General features: G+C 40.8%; 1 protein-coding gene across 1 annotated transcript in view; it reads left to right on the top strand.

Moving 5' to 3' along the window:
- POLR3B (RNA polymerase III subunit B) overlaps positions 1 to 17,109 on the top strand; it is a 791,018-nt gene that overhangs the window by 481,085 nt on the left and 292,824 nt on the right. The window contains exon 14 of the mRNA XM_053719663.1: positions 10,790 to 10,943. Within this exon, the coding sequence (XP_053575638.1) occupies positions 10,790 to 10,943 (154 nt within the window). The remainder of the gene's footprint in view (positions 1 to 10,789; positions 10,944 to 17,109) is intronic.

Genomic DNA, 17,109 nt, shown 5'->3' with positions numbered 1-17,109 from the left:
TGCTTGAGGTATGACACATTTCTATCAAGACTTGGTAATGCTGGAAGCTGTCATTTTCCCTATGGGATCCGGTAAGCCATTTTTATTAATAAGAATAAAGGGCTTCACAAGGGCTTTAAAGACTGGTAGACATTTTTCTGGGCTAAAACGATTAATTTATAAGCATTTTTAATAGTTTATAGCTTTGAGGAGTTATTTTATTCTTGGGAATTATGTTAAAAAAAACGGCAGGCACTGTATTGGACTCCTTTTTCACTGGGGGCCTTCTCTAATCATAGGCAGAGCCTCATTTTCGCGCCACTAATGCGCAGTTGTTTTTGGGAAGCAAGGCATGCAGATGCATGTGTGAGGAGCTCAGATACACAGAAAAAGCTTACTGAAGGCGTCATTTGGTATCGTATTCCCCTCTGGGCTTGGTTGGGTCTCAGCAAAGCAGATACCAGGGACTGTATAGGGGTTAAATATAAAAACGGCTCCGGTTCCGTTATTTTAAGAGTTAAAGCTTTCAAATTTGGTGTGCAATACTTTTAAGGCTTTAAGACACTGTGGTGAAATTTTGGTGAATTTTGAACAATTCCTTCATACTTTTTCGCATATTCATTAATAAAGTGTGTTCAGTTTAAAATTTAAAGAGACAGTAACGGTTTTATTTTAAAACGTTTTTTGTGCTTTGTTATCAAGTTTATGCCTGTTTAACATGTCTGAACTATCAGATAGACTATGTTCTGTATGTGAGGAAGCCAAGGTTCCTTCTCATTTAAATAGATGTGATGTATGTGACAAACAATTTAGAGAAAATGATGCCCAAGATGATTCCTCAAGTGAGGGGAGTAAGCATGGTACTGCATCATCCCCTCCTTCGTCTACGCCAGTCTTGCCCACACAGGAGGCCCCTAGTACATCTAGTGCGCCAATACTCCTTACTATGCAACAATTAACGGCTGTAATGGATAATTCTATCAAAAACATTTTAGCCAAAATGCCCACTTATCAGCGAAAGCGCGGCTGCTCTGTTTTAGAAAATACTGAAGAGCAGGAGGACGCTGATGATAATGGTTCTGACATGCCCCTACACCAGTCTGAAGGGGCCAGGGAGGTTTTGTCTGAGGGAGAAATTTCAGATTCAGGGAAAATTTCTCAACAAGCTGAACCTGATGTTATTACATTCAAATTTAAATTGGAACATCTCCGCGCTCTGCTTAAGGAGGTGTTGTCTACTCTGGATGATTGTGACAATTTGGTCATTCCAGAGAAATTATGTAAGATGGACAAGTTCCTAGAGGTCCCGGTGCCCCCCGAAGCTTTTCCTATACCCAAGCGGGTGGCGGACATTGTAAACAAAGAATGGGAAAGGCCCGGCTTACCTTTTGTCCCTCCTCCTATATTTAAGAAATTGTTTCCTATGGTCGACCCCAGAAAGGACTTATGGCAGACAGTCCCCAAGGTCGAGGGGGCGGTTTCTACTCTAAACAAACGCACTACTATCCCTATAGAAGATAGTTGTGCTTTCAAAGATCCTATGGATAAAAAATTAGAGGGTTTGCTTAAAAAGATGTTTGTTCAGCAAGGTTACCTTCTACAACCAATTTCATGCATTGTTCCTGTCACTACAGCAGCGTGTTTCTGGTTCGATGAACTAGAAAAGTCGCTCGATAAGGAATCTTCTTATGAGGAGATTATGGACAGAGTTCACGCTCTTAAATTGGCTAACTCTTTTACTTTAGACGCCACTTTGCAATTAGCTAGATTAGCGGCGAAAAATTCAGGGTTTGCTATTGTGGCGCGCAGAGCGCTTTGGCTAAAGTCTTGGTCAGCGGATGCGTCCTCCAAGAACAAATTGCTTAACATACCTTTCAAGGGGAAAACGCTGTTTGGCCCTGACTTGAAAGAGATTATTTCAGATATCACTGGGGGAAAGGGCCACGCCCTTCCTCAGGATAGGTCTTTTAAGGCTAAAAATAAACCAGATTTTCGTCCCTTTCGCAGAAACGGACCAGCCTCAAGTTCTACATCCTCTAAGCAAGAGGGTAATACTTCTCAAACCAAGCCAGCCTGGAGGCCAATGCAAGGCTGGAACAAAGGTAAGCAGGCCAAGAAACCTGCCACTGCTACCAAGACAGCATGAGATGTTGGCCCCCGATCCGGGACCGGATCTGGTGGGGGGCAGACTTTCTCTCTTCGCTCAGGCTTGGGCAAGAGATGTTCTGGATCCTTGGGCGCTAGAAATAGTCTCCCAAGGTTATCTTCTGGAATTCAAGGAGCTACCCCCAAGGGGAAGGTTCCACAGGTCTCAATTGTCTTCAGACCACATAAAAAGACAGGCATTCTTACATTGTGTAGAAGACCTGTTAAAAATGGGAGTGATTCACCCTGTTCCATTAGGAGAACAAGGGATGGGATTCTACTCCAATCTGTTCATAGTTCCCAAAAAAGAGGGAACATTCAGACCAATCTTAGATCTCAAGATCCTAAACAAGTTTCTCAGGGTTCCATCGTTCAAAATGGAAACCATTCGGACAATTCTTCCTACCATCCAGGAAGGTCAATTCATGACCACGGTGGATTTAAAGGATGCGTATTCCTATCCACAAGGAACATCATCGGTTCCTAAGGTTCGCCTTTCTGGACAAGCATTACCAGTTTGTGGCACTTCCATTCGGATTAGCCACTGCTCCAAGAATTTTCACAAAGGTACTAGGGTCCCTTCTAGCGGTGCTAAGACCAAGGGGCATTGCAGTAGTACCTTACTTGGACGACATACTGATTCAAGCGTCGTCTCTGCCACAAGCAAAGGCTCATACGGACATTGTCCTGGCCTTTCTCAGATCTCACGGGTGGAAAGTGAACGTAGAAAAATGTTCTCTATCCCCGTCAACAAGAGTTCCCTTCTTGGGAACAATAATAGACTCCTTAGAAATGAGGATTTTTCTGACAGAGGCCAGAAAATCAAAACTTCTAAGCTCTTGTCAAGTACTTCATTCTGTTCTTCTTCCTTCCATAGCGCAGTGCATGGAAGTAATAGGTTTGATGGTCGCGGCAATGGACATAGTTCCTTTTGCACGAATTCGTCTAAGACCATTACAACTGTGCATGCTCAGTCAGTGGAATGGGGATTATACAGACTTGTCTCCGACGATACAAGTAGATCAGAGGACCAGAGATTCACTCCGTTGGTGGCTGTCCCTGAACAACCTGTCACAAGGGATGAGCTTCCGCAGACCAGAGTGGGTCATTGTCACGACCGACGCCAGTCTGGTGGGCTGGGGCGCGGTCTGGGAACCCCTGAAAGCTCAGGGTCTTTGGTCTCGGGAAGAATCTCTTCTCCCGATAAATATTCTGGAAATGAGAGCGATATTCAATGCTCTCAAGGCTTGGCCTCAGCTAGCAAAGGCCAAATTCATACGGTTTCAATCAGACAACATGACGACTGTTGCGTATATCAACCATCAGGGGGGAACAAGGAGTTCCCTGGCGATGGAAGAAGTGACCAAAATAATTCAATGGGCGGAGACTCACTCCTGCCACTTGTCTGCAATCCACATCCCAGGAGTGGAAAATTGGGAAGCGGATTTTCTGAGTCGTCAGACATTTCATCCGGGGGAGTGGGAACTCCATCCGGAAATCTTTGCCCAAATAATTCAATTGTGGGGCATTCCAGACATGGATCTGATGGCGTCTCGTCAGAACTTCAAGGTTCCTTGCTACGGGTCCAGATCCAGGGATCCCAAGGCGACTCTAGTGGATGCACTAGTAGCACCTTGGACTTTCAACCTAGCTTATGTGTTCCCACCGTTTCCTCTCATTCCCAGGCTGGTAGCCAGGATCAAACAGGAGAGGGTATCGGTGATCTTGATAGCTCCTGCGTGGCCACGCAGGACTTGGTATGCAGATCTGGTGAATATGTCATCGGCTCCACCATGGAAGCTACCTTTGAGACAGGACCTTCTTGTTCAAGGTCCGTTCGAACATCCGAATCTGGCCTCACTCCAACTGACTGCTTGGAGATTGAACGCTTGATTTTATCAAAGCGAGGGTTCTCAGATTCTGTCATTGATACTCTTGTTCAGGCTAGAAAGCCTTTAACTAGAAAAATCTACCATAAAATATGGAAAAAATATAGCTGTTGGTGTGAATCTAAAGGATTCCCATGGAACAAGATAAAAATTCCTAAGATTCTATCCTTTCTTCAAGAAGGTTTGGAGAAAGGATTATCTGCAAGTTCTTTGAAGGGACAGATTTCTGCTTTATCTGTTTTACTTCACAAAAAGCTGGCGGCTGTGCCAGATGTTCAAGCTTTTGTTCAGGCTCTGGTTAGAATCAAGCCTGTTTACAAACCTTTGACTCCTCCTTGGAGTCTCAATTTAGTTCTTTCAGTTCTTCAGGGGGTTCCGTTTGAACCCCTACATTCCGTTGATATCAAGTTATTATCTTGGAAAGTTTTGTTTTTGGTTGCAATTTCTTCTGCTAGAAGAGTTTCAGAGTTATCTGCTCTGCAGTGTTCTCCTCCTTATCTGGTGTTCCATGCAGATAAGGTGGTTTTGCGTACTAAACCTGGTTTTCTTCCGAAAGTTGTTTCTAACAAAAATATTAACCAGGAGATAGTTGTGCCTTCTTTGTGTCCGAATCCAGTTTCAAAGAAGGAACGTTTGTTACACAATTTGGATGTAGTTCGTGCTCTAAAATTCTATTTAGAGGCTACTAAGGATTTCAGACAAACTTCTTCCTTGTTTGTTGTTTATTCTGGTAAAAGGAGAGGTCAAAAAGCAACTTCTACCTCTCTCTCTTTTTGGCTTAAAAGCATCATCCGATTGGCTTATGAGACTGCCGGACGGCAGCCTCCTGAAAGAATCACAGCTCACTCCACTAGGGCCGTGGCTTCCACATGGGCCTTCAAGAACGAGGCTTCTGATGAGCAGATATGTAAGGCAGCAACTTGGTCTTCACTGCACACTTTTACCAAATTTTACAAATTTGACAAATTTGATACTTTTGCTTCTTCTGAGGCTATTTTTGGGAGAAAGGTTTTGCAAGCCGTGGTGCCTTCCATCTAGGTGACCTGATTTGCTCCCTCCCATCATCCGTGTCCTAAAGCTTTGGTATTGGTTCCCACAAGTAAGGATGACGCCGTGGACCGGACACACCTATGTTGGAGAAAACAGAATTTATGCTTACCTGATAAATTACTTTCTCCAACGGTGTGTCCGGTCCACGGCCCGCCCTGGTTTTTTAATCAGGTCTGATGAATTATTTTCTCTAACTACAGTCACCACGGTATCATATGATTTCTCCTATGCATATTCCTCCTTTACGTCGGTCGAATGACTGGGGAAGGCGGAGCCTAGGAGGGATCATGTGACCAGCTTTGCTGGGCTCTTTGCCATTTCCTGTTGGGGAGGAGAATATCCTACAAGTAAGGATGACGCCGTGGACCGGACACACCGTTGGAGAAAGTAATTTATCAGGTAAGCATAAATTCTGTTTTTTGGCGCCAAAAGCATTAAGGCGCCAAATAATGTGGGCGTCTTTTTTGGCGCGAAAAAATATGGGCGTCACTTTTGTCTCCACATTATTTAAGTCTCATTGTTTTTTTGCTTCTGGTTGCTAGAAGCTTATTTACTGGCATTTTTTTCCCATTCCTGAAACTGTCATTTAAGGAATTTGATCAATTTTGCTTTATATGTTGTTTTTTCTATTACATATTGCAAGATGTCCCACGTTGAAGCTGAGTCAGAAGATACTTCTGGAATATCCCTGCCTGGGGCTGGAGCTACCAAAGCTAAGTGTATCTACTGTAAACTTATAGTATCTGTTCCTCCAGCTGTTGTTTGTACTGTTTTGTCATGACAAACTGTTTATGCAGATAATATTTCCTTTAAGTACTGTTACATTACCTGTTGCTGTTCTGTCAACATCTAATACTCAGAGTGTTCCTGATAACATAAGAGATTTTGTTTTTAAATCCATTAAGAAGGCTATGTCTGTTATTCCTCCTTCTAGTAAATGTAAAAAGTCTTTTAAAACTTCTAATTTTTCAGATGAATTTTTAAATGAACATCATCATTCTGATTCTGATAATGGTTCTTCTGGTTCAGAGGATTCTGTCTCAGAGGTTGATGCTGATAAATCTTCATATTTATTTAAAATGAAATTTATTCGTTCTTTACTTAAAGAAGTCCTAATTGCATTAGAAATTGAGGATTCTGGTCCTCTTGATACTAAATCTAAACGTTTAGATAAGGTTTTTAAATCTCCTGTAGTTATTCCAGAAGTTTTTCCTGTCCCTAGTGCTATTTCTGAAGTAATTTCCAGGGAATGGAATAATTTGGGTAATTCATTTACTCCTTCTAAACGTTTTAAGCAATTATATCCTGTGCCATCTGACAGATTAGAGTTTTGGGACAAAATCCCTAAAGTTGATGGAGCTGTCTCTACTCTTGTTAAGCGTTCTATTCCTACGGCAGATGGTACTTCCTTAAGGATCCTTTAGATAGGAAAATTGAATCCTTTCTAAGAAAAGCTTACTTGTGTTCAGGTAATCTTCTTAGACCTGCTATATCTTTAGCGGATGTTGCTGCAGCTTCATCTTTTGGTTAGAAGCTTTAGCGCAACAAGTAACAGTTCATAATTCTCATAGCATTTTTATTCTTCAACATGCTAAGAATTTTATTTGTAATGCCATCTTTGATATCATTAGAGTTGATGTCAGGTATATGTCTCTAGCTATTTTAGCTAGAAGAGCTTTATGGCTTAAGACTTGGAATGCTGTTATGTCTTCTAAGTCTACTCTGCTTTCCCTTTCTTTCCAGGGTAATGATCGTTTTCATTCCTTTTGTCACAACAAGGAACAAAAACCTGATCCTTCATCCTCAGGAGCGGTATCAGTTTGGAAACCATCTCCAGTCTGGAATAAATCCAAGCCTTTTAGAAAATCTAAGCCAGCTCCTAAGTCCACATGAAGGTGCGGCCCTCATTCCAGCTCAGCTGGTAGGGGGCAGATTATGTTTTTTCTAAGGAATTTGGATCAATTCCGTTCACAATCTTTGGATTCAGAACATTGTTTCAGAAGGGTACAGAATTGGCTTCAAGATAAGGCCTCCTGCAAAGAGATTTTTTCTTTCCTGTGTCCCAGTAAACCCAGCGAAGGCTCAAGCATTTCTGAAATGTGTTTCAGATCTAGAGTTGACTGGAGTAATTTTGCCAGTTCCAGTTCTGGAACAGGGACTGGGGTTTTATTCAAATCTCTTCATTGTACCAAAGAAGGAAAATTCCTTCAGACCAGTCAGTTCTGGATCTAAAAATATTGAATCGTTATGTAAGGATACCAACATTCAAAATGGTAACTGTAAGGACTATCCTGCCTTTTGTTCAACAAGGGCATTATATGTCTACTATAGATTTACAGGATGCATACCTGCATATTCCGATTCATCCAGATCACTATCAGTTTCTGAGATTCTCTTTCCTAGATAAGCATTACCAGTTTGTGGCTCTGCCGTTTGGCCTAGCTACAGCTCCAAGAATTTTTTACGAAGGTTCTCGGTGCCCTTCTGTCTGTAATCAGAGAACAGGGTATTGTGGTATTCCTTATTTGGACGATATCTTGGTACTTGCTCAGTCTTCATATTTAGCAGAATCTCATTCGAATTGACTTGTGTTGTTTCTTCAACATCATGGTTGGAGGATCAATTTACCAAAAAGTTCATTGATTCCTCAGACTTAGGTAACCTTTTTAGGTTTTCAGATAGATTCAGTATCCATGACTCTATCTTTGATAGACATGAGACATCTAAAGTTGATATCAGCTTGTCGAAACCTTCAGTCACAATCTTTCCCTTCGGTAGCCTTATGCATGGAAATTCTAGGTCTTATGACTGCGGCATCGGACGCGATCCCCTTTGCTCGTTTTCACATGCGGCCTCTTCAGCTCTGTATGCTGAACCAGTGGTGCAGGGATTACACAAAGATATCTCAATTAATATCTTTAAAACCGATTGTACGACACTCTCTGACGTGGTGGACAGATCACCATCGTTTAGTTCAGGGGGCTTCTTTTGTTCTTCCGACCTGGACTGTAATTTCAACAGATGCAAGTCTTACAGGTTGGGGAGCTGTGTGGAGGTCTCTGGCAGCACAAGGGGTTTGGGAATCTCAGGAGGTGAGATTACCAATCAATATTTTGGAACTCCGTGCAATTTTCAGAGCTCTTCAGTCTTGGCCTCTTCTGAAGAGAGAATCGTTCATTTGTTTTCAGACAGACAATGTCACAACTGTGGCATACATCAATCATCAAGGAGGGACTCACAGTCCTCTGGCTATGAAAGAAGTATCTCGAATTCTGGTTTGGGCGGAATCCAGCTCCCGTCTAATCTCTGCGGTTCATATTCCAGGAATAGACAATTGGGATGCGGATTATCTCAGTCGCCAAACGTTGCATCCGGGCGAATGGTCTCTTCACCCAGAGGTATTTCTTCAGATTGTTCAAATGTGGGAACTTCCAGAAATAGATCTGATGGTTTCTCATCTAAACAAGAAACTTCCCAGGTACCTGTCCAGATCCCGGGATCCTCAGGCGGAGGCAGTGGATGCATTATCACTTCTTTGGAAGTATCATCCTGCCTATATCTTTCCGCCTCTAGTTTTTCTTCCAAGAGTAATCTCCAAGATTCTGAAGGTATGCTCGTTTGTTCTGCTGGTAGCTCCAGCATGGCCTCACAGGTTTTGGTATGCGGATCTTGTCCGGATGGCCTCTTGCCAACCGTGGACTCTTCCGTTAAGACCAGACCTCCTGTCGCAAGGTCCTTTTTTTCCATCAGGATCTCAAATCCTTAAATTTAAAGGTATGGAGTTTGAACGCTTGATTCTTGGTCAAAGAGGTTTCTCTGACTCTGTGATTAATACTATGTTACAGGCTCGTAAATCTGTATCTAGAGAGATATATTATAGAGTCTGGAAGACTTATATTTCTTGGTGTCTTTCTCATCATTTTTCCTGGCATTCTTTTAGAATTCCGAGAATTTTACATTTTCTTCAGGATGGTTTAGATAAAGGTTTGTCCGCAAGTTCCTTGAAAGGTCAAATCTCTGCTCTTTCTGTTCTTTTTCACAGAAAGATTGCTAATCTTCCTGATATTCATTGTTTTGTACAAGCCTTGGTTCGTATTAAACCTGTCATTAAGTCAATTTCTCCTCCTTGGAGTTTGAATTTGGTTCTGGGAGCTCTTCAAGCTCCTCCGTTTGAACCTATGCATTCATTGGACATTAAATTACTTTCTTGGAAAGTTTTGTTCCTTTTGGCCATCTCTTCTGCCAGAAGAGTCTCTGAATTGTCTGCTCTTTCTTGTGAGTCTCCTTTTCTGATTTTTCATCAGGATAAGGCAGTGTTGCGAACTTCTTTTGAATTTTTACCTAAGGTTGTGAATTCCAACAACATTAGTAGAGAAATTGTAGTTCCTTCATTATGCCCTAATCCTAAGAATTCTTAGGAGAAATCATTGCATTCTTTGGATGTTGTTAGAGCTTTGAAATATTATGTTGAAGCTACTAAGACTTTCCGAAAGACTTCTAGTCTATTTGTCATCTTTTCCGGTTCTAGAAAAGGCCAGAAAGCTTCTGCCATTTCTTTGGCATCTTGGTTGAAATCTTTAATTCATCATGCCTATGTTGAGTCGGGTATAACTCCGCCTCAGAGGATTACAGCTCATTCTACTAGGTCAGTTTCTACTTCCTGGGCGTTTAGGAATGAAGCTTCGGTTGATCAAATTTGCAAAGCAGCAACTTGGTCTTCTTTGCATACTTTTACTAAATTCTACCATTTTGATGTGTTTTCTTCTTCTGAAGCAGTTTTTGGTAGAAAAGTACTTCAGGCAGCTGTTTCAGTTTGAATCTTCTGCTTATGTTTTCATTTAAACTTTATTTTGGGTGTGGATTATTTTCAGCAGGAATTGGCTGTCTTTATTTTATCCCTCCCTCTCTAGTGACTCTTGCGTGGAAAGATCCACATCTTGGATAGTCATTATCCCATACGTCACTAGCTCATGGACTCTTGCTAATTACATGAAAGAAAACATAATTTATGTAAGAACTTACCTGATAAATTCATTTCTTTCATATTAGCAAGAGTCCATGAGGCCCACCCTTTTTTGTGGTGGTTATGATTTTTTTGTATAAAGCACAATTATTCCAATTCCTTATTTTTTATGCTTTCGCACTTTTTTCTTATCACCCCACTTCTTGGCTATTCGTTAAACTGATTTGTGGGTGTGGTGAGGGGTGTATTTATAGGCATTTTGAGGTTTGGGAAACTTTGCCCCTCCTGGTAGGAATGTATATCCCATACGTCACTAGCTCATGGACTCTTGCTAATATGAAAGAAATGAATTTATCAGGTAAGTTCTTACATAAATTATGTTATATATATATATATATATACAGTATATATGTGTGTGTGCATATATATATATATATATATATATATATATATAATCTCAAAATGTTTTTGATATCTTTTTATGTTCCCTAAAGAAAAAGAATACAAATCACAAGATATTATACACACACATATATATATGTAAGGAAAAAAGTTATTGTCAAGCAGCAAACATATGCGACGTTACACACACACATATATATATACACACACACACACACACACACTTATTTTTCAACTTCTTCACTGTTAAGCTCACATAGGTATGTGTGTGTATGTATATATATATATATATAATTTTTTTGAGAAGAATATATATGTATGTACAGTATATAATGTTGATATTTTATACATTTTTTTTAAGGTAACATTCTTGGTGTTATTCGAGATCATAAAAAGCTAGTGAACACATTTCGTTTAATGAGAAGAGCGGGGTATATCAATGAATTTGTGTCTATTTCGACAAATCTCTCGGACAGATGTGTGTACATATCATCTGATGGAGGAAGGTTGTGCAGGTAAATATTCATATTTATATAAATAATTTTATTTTTTCTCTTTTTTAAAAAAAAGTAAGAATTAGATGCTATTTAAAAAAAAATCTGATTACATTAAATATGGATGAGTTGAAGTGCATATTTAAAGGAAGTAAATTAATTGGTGAAGTTTCTCTTTACTTCACAGCTAAATGTACAAGTACCTTTATTTTGCTGCTCCTTTCTTTCCATGCCTCCTCCTAAGGATACTTGACTTTTACATCTTGCATGCCATCTTTTGTATTTGTGTTTCCTCTTGGAGGTGAGTCTCAAAAGGGACACACGCCGCCTTTGTCAAAGATGTTTTTAATAGGCAGTCTTACATAGCTGTTGTATTTTGTATTCCATTTTGTATGATTAATCTATTGTTCAAATGTTTGACTTAGTAATTATGTAGCAGGTTTTTAACCTTTTCTGCTCCTGCAATTTGAGTATTAAAGGACGTGGTGTACATATTGGTTTTGTTCTACAGCTTTATCTATGTACACCAGTGTATAAATACAACTGTAATAAAAAGTGTAGTAGTATTTTGCATCAGTAAAAGATTCTAATAATTCTTGGCTTAAGAAATATCTCAAGAAATCCTATGCACTCCATTAATCTTTTCTTCCAATTTTCTTTAAGACATATGCAAAGGAATTATAAAAATTGATTTAAGAAAGAGACGATAAAGCAGTGAGGATGGGAGAGGATGAAAATAGGCAAAGATACGGAGGAACTAAACCATTTAAAGGAACATGAGTTTGTAATATAAAATCCATTATACTCTGAAAATGATATGCTCTAAACACACAGTAGAAGTACTGTTCGGGACCCGCAGGAGCGGAAGCCCGACGCTGATCCAATCAACAGCGCTAGTTCGATATCAGAGTTGTGTGACTAGCACTGCTGATTGTCTCACCGTCAGTCTCCGTTCTCGACCAGTAGTGCTTTGCGAGTCCCAAGCGGTTCAGGCTACAGCTCCAAGAGTGTTTACAAAAGTATTGGTAGCTCTGTCGTTTTGTAGCTCAAAACATTGTTTGTTCCCTGTGTACTTTTCCGTTATTAGCAACCAACAAAATATTAGTAGCACAATCTCCAAGCTCTCTGTATCTGTAACAAATATTCACTGTGACTTTGTCTAATCTTCCCAAAAGTTTCAACCACTGGATGCCAAAAAAATGAAAAACATAATAAACAAATTTCTTTATAATGACACGGTGAGTCCACGGATCATCATAATTACTATTCGGAATATCACTCATGACCAGCAGGAGGAGGCAAAGAGCACCACAGCAAAGCTGTTAAATACCACTCCCCTTACCCACAACCCCCAGTTATTCTCTTTGCTTGTTTCAGTTACAAGGAAGGGTACAGTTAGGTGTCTGATTCTTCAATCATGAGTTTATTTTTAAACAGTTTAAAGTTTGTTCTGATTTTTCTGGGGTTTAGCTGTAATCCACTTCAGTCTCTTCAGTAGAGCAGTGGTAGCTTTTAAGCTTTTGGAAACTGGGGGTGTATAATCCCTTCTGTGCCTCCCAGGTTATGAACTGCCCTTTTGGTAAAAAGAATATGTAGGTTTACTTAGTCTTTTTCTTTCTGTATCCACAGGTCCATGTTAGGAAGGAAATCTTTCAAACCTATTGACCTGCCTTTCTGCTAGGAAGATTATTATGGAGGTAAGTGCTGTTTTTTTATTTTTCTGAGGGTGTTCAGAAAAAAATGGCAGTTATCGGGATGACTTTTGGGATTGTGAATCTGTTTGTGCAGGTTTTTTTCATGGTGGCAGTTTTATGGGGCATTGTGAAGAGGGACTGTATGTTTATGGCTCTGTTTGGGAGTGTTTTTTTACACTCCTTATATGGCTCATTACATATTTTTTTTTTTTAATTTTTGAGTGGCTGTGTTGTGTTGCAGCCGTAGTCTGCTACATGGTTAATTTGGCATTCTTTAGCCTCCCGGCGACTGTTTGTTAGTAATGTCAGCTGGGAGGTGTTTGCATATGCCCACAATGGGCGGAGCTTCGGTGGTGAGAGTTTTGCACGCTTTTTTAGGAAGCAGGGGAAGGAAGTTTGTGTTTGTTGGTTTTCCTGTCGGTTCCGGTGCTGGTGTATGTGCGGTCAGTCTGGGGAGCGGGTAGTAAGAGTGGGAGAGTCCGGCTCGTCTCTGCTTCGTTGGTATTACTCTAGTCCATGGGAGGTCAGGTAAGCACCTCAGCAAGGCTTGTTGAGGTGCATAGGTGCTGCAGGGGTCAATTTTTATATTCTATTCTATAATTTCTGTGTGATTTGTTTAATGTTTCGTTTCTTAAAGGGACGGGAACGTTTAAATTGTTTTTTTTATTTTTTCTGCTGCTACAGTTTTCTGAATTTTTGGATTTCCTGATTTTTTTATTTTGTGTTAAGATGGATCAAGAGGATTTGCAAGATATTACTTGCACTTTTTGCCTTGATGCTAATGTGGAGCCACTTATCCCTTTCTGTTCCTCATGTATAGAGAGAACATTACAATATAGGGATAGACTTTTTGATTCAGAGCCTTCATTTTCTAAGGAGAATGTTGTTCAGGAGTCTCCTGTTCAAGCTGTTCCGCAGCTTTCTCCTCAATGATCCCAATCTCAATCTTCTCATGCGGTGCCCTGCGTCTCGTCTCTTGTTGGTTTTTCATTGCAGGATATGGCTACGCACATATCCACTGCTGTATCTGAGGCTTTGTCTGCTTTTCCTGCTTTGCAGGGGAAGCGCAAAAGGAAGTTTACGGGTTCTGACTCTGTTGGAGTTATGTCACATGTTTGTTCCTGTAAGTCTAAGGAAGAAGATTCTTCAGTAGCGTCTGAAGGTGAAATTTCAGACTCTGATAGTGTAATTCCTTCTGCTGATTCTGAAGTGGTTTCTTTCAGATTTAAGCTGGAGTACCTCTGTTTGTTACTTAGAGAGGTTTTAGCTCCCTTGAATGACTGATTCAATGGTCATATTTACTCCTAAGAAGGCTAGTAAGCTTAATAAGTTTTTTGAGGTTCCCTCTATGGCGGAAGTATTTACTTTTCCGGATCGGGTTTTAGAGATTATTTCTCGGGAATGGGAGATGCCTGGAATTCCTTTTTCCCCTTCTCCTATTTTTAGGAAGATGTTTCCTATTGCGGATTCTATTAAGGATCTTGGCAGACAGTTCCTAAGGTAGAGGGAGCTATTTCCACTTTGGCTAAGAGGACCACTATTCCTATTGAGGATAGTTGTTCTTTTAAAGATCCCATGGATAAGAAGTTGGAGGCTTTGCTTAAGAGGATTTATGTTCACCAGGGGTTCCAATGGCAGCCTGCTGCGTGTATTGCTATGATTAACAGTGCGGCTGATTATTGGTTTGATGTGTTGTCTGATTCTATTCTACAGGAGACTTCTCTGGAGGAAATTCAGGATAGAATTAAGGCTTTAAAATTGGCCAATTTTGTTATTGCGGACGCTTCTTTGCAAGTCGTCAAGTTGGGAGCAAAGATTTCTGGCTTTGCTGTTTTGGCACGCAGGGCTTTATGGTTAAAGTCCTGGTCTGCAGATGTATCATCCAAATATAAGCTTTTATCGATTCCTTACAAAGGGAAGACATTGTTTGGGCCTGGTTTGGCTGAAATTATTTCTGATATTACTAGTGGGAAGGGGCATTCTCTTCCCCAGGACAAGAGAAATTAGCAGAAAGATTGTCGGAGTAATTTTCGTTTCTCCAACATAGGTGTGTCCGGTCCACGGCGTCATCCTTACTTGTGGGATATTCTCTTCCCCAACAGGAAATGGCAAAGAGCCCAGCAAAGCTGGTCACATGATCCCTCCTAGGCTCCGCCTTCCCCAGTCATTCTCTTTGCCGTTGTACAGGCAACATCTCCACGGAGATGGCTTAGAGTTTTTTGGTGTTTAAATGTAGTTTCTCCAACATAGGTGTGTCCGGTCCACGGCGTCATCCTTACTTGTGGGATATTCTCCTCCCCAACAGGAAATGGCAAAGAGCCCAGCAAAGCTGGTCACATGATCCCTCCTAGGCTCCGCCTACCCCAGTCATTCTCTTTGCCGTTGTACAGGCAACATCTCCACGGAGATGGCTTAGAGTTTTTTAGTGTTTAACTGTAGTTTTTATTATTCAATCAAGAGTTTGTTATTTTGAAATAGTGCTGGTATGTACTATTTACTCAGAAACAGAAAAGAGATGAAGATTTCTGTTTGTATGAGGAAAATGATTTTAGCAACCGTAACTAAAATCCATGGCTGTTCCACACAGGACTGTTGAGAGCTACTAACTTCAGTTGGGGGAACAGTATGCAGTCTCTTGCTGCTTGAGGTATGACACATTCTAACAAGACGATGTAATGCTGGAAGCTGTCATTTTCCCTATGGGATCCGGTAAGCCATGTTTATTACGATCATAAATAAGGGCTTCACAAGGGCTTATTAAGACTGTAGACTTTTCTGGGCTAAATCGATTCATTATTAACACATATTTAGCCTTGAGGAATCATTTTATCTGGGTATTTTGATATAAGAATATCGGCAGGCACTGTATTAGACACCTTATTACTTAGGGACTTTCCCAAAGCATAAGCAGAGCCTCATTTTCGCGCCGGTGTGGCGCACTTGTTTTTGAGAGGCATGGCATGCAGTCGCATGTGTGAGGAGCTCTGATACTTAGAAAAGACTTTCTGAAGGCATCATTTGGTATCGTATTCCCCTTTGGGCTTGGTTGGGTCTCAGCAAAGCAGATACCAGGGACTGTAAAGGGGTTAAAGTTTAAAACGGCTCCGGTTCCGTTATTTTAAGGGTTAAAGCTTCCAAATTTGGTGTGCAATACTTTTAAGGCTTTAAGACACTGTGGTGAAAATTTGGTGAATTTTGTACAATTCCTTCATGTTTTTTCGCAATTGCAGTAATAAAGTGTGTTCAGTTTAAAATTTAAAGTGACAGTAACGGTTTTATTTTAAAACGTTTTTGTACTTTGTTATCAAGTTTATGCCTGTTTAACATGTCTGAACTACCAGATAGACTGTGTTCTGAATGTGGGGAAGCCAGAATTCCTATTCATTTAAATAAATGTGATTTATGTGATAATGACAATGATGCCCAAGATGATTCCTCAAGTGAGGGGAGTAAGCATGGTACTGCATCATTCCCTCCTTCGTCTACACGAGTCTTGCCCACTCAGGAGGCCCCTAGTACATCTAGCGCGCCAATACTCCTTACTATGCAACAATTAACGGCTGTAATGGATAATTCTGTCAAAAACATTTTAGCCAGAATGAACACTTGTCAGCGTAAGCGCGGCTGCTCTGTTTTAGATACTGAAGAGCATGGCAACGCTGATACTAATATCTCTGAAGGGCCCCTAACCCAGTCTGATGGGGCCAGGGAGGTTTTGTCTGAGGGAGAAATTACTGATTCAGGGAACATTTCTCAACAGGCTGAACTTGATGTGATTGCATTTAAATTTAAGTTGGAACATCTCCGCATTCTGCTCAAGGAGGTATTATCCACTCTGGATGATTGTGACAAGTTGGTCATCCCAGAGAAGCTATGTAAAATGGACAAGTTCCTAGAGGTGCCGGGGCTCCCAGAAGCTTTTCCTATACCCAAGCGGGTGGCGGACATTGTTAATAAAGAATGGGAAAGGCCCGGTATTCCTTTCGTCCCTCCCCCCATATTTAAAAAATTGTTTCCTTTGGTCGACCCCAGAAAGGACTTATGGCAGACAGTCCCCAAGGTCGAGGGAGCGGTTTCCACTTTAAACAAACGCACCACTATACCCATAGAGGATAGTTGTGCTTTCAAAGATCCTATGGATAAAAAATTAGAAGGTTTGCTTAAAAAGATGTTTGTTCAGCAGGGTTACCTTCTACAACCAATTGCATGCATTGTCCCTGTCGCTACAGCCGCATGTTTCTGGTTCGATGAGCTGATAAAGGCGGTCGATAGTGATTCTCCTCCTTATGAGGAGATTATGGACAGAATCAATGCTCTCATATTGGCTAATTCTTTCACCCTAGACGCCACTTTGCAATTGGCTAGGTTAGCGGCTAAGAATTCTGGGTTTGCTATTGTGGCGCGCAGAGCGCTTTGGTTGAAATCTTGGTCGGCTGATGCGTCTTCCAAGAACAAGCTACTTAACATTCCTTTCAAGGGGAAAACGCTGTTTG

Source organism: Bombina bombina, chromosome 6, assembly GCF_027579735.1.
Source record: "Bombina bombina isolate aBomBom1 chromosome 6, aBomBom1.pri, whole genome shotgun sequence".
Taxonomy (NCBI): Eukaryota; Metazoa; Chordata; class Amphibia; order Anura; family Bombinatoridae; genus Bombina; species Bombina bombina.
This window is presented reverse-complemented; position numbering and strand designations above follow the sequence as displayed.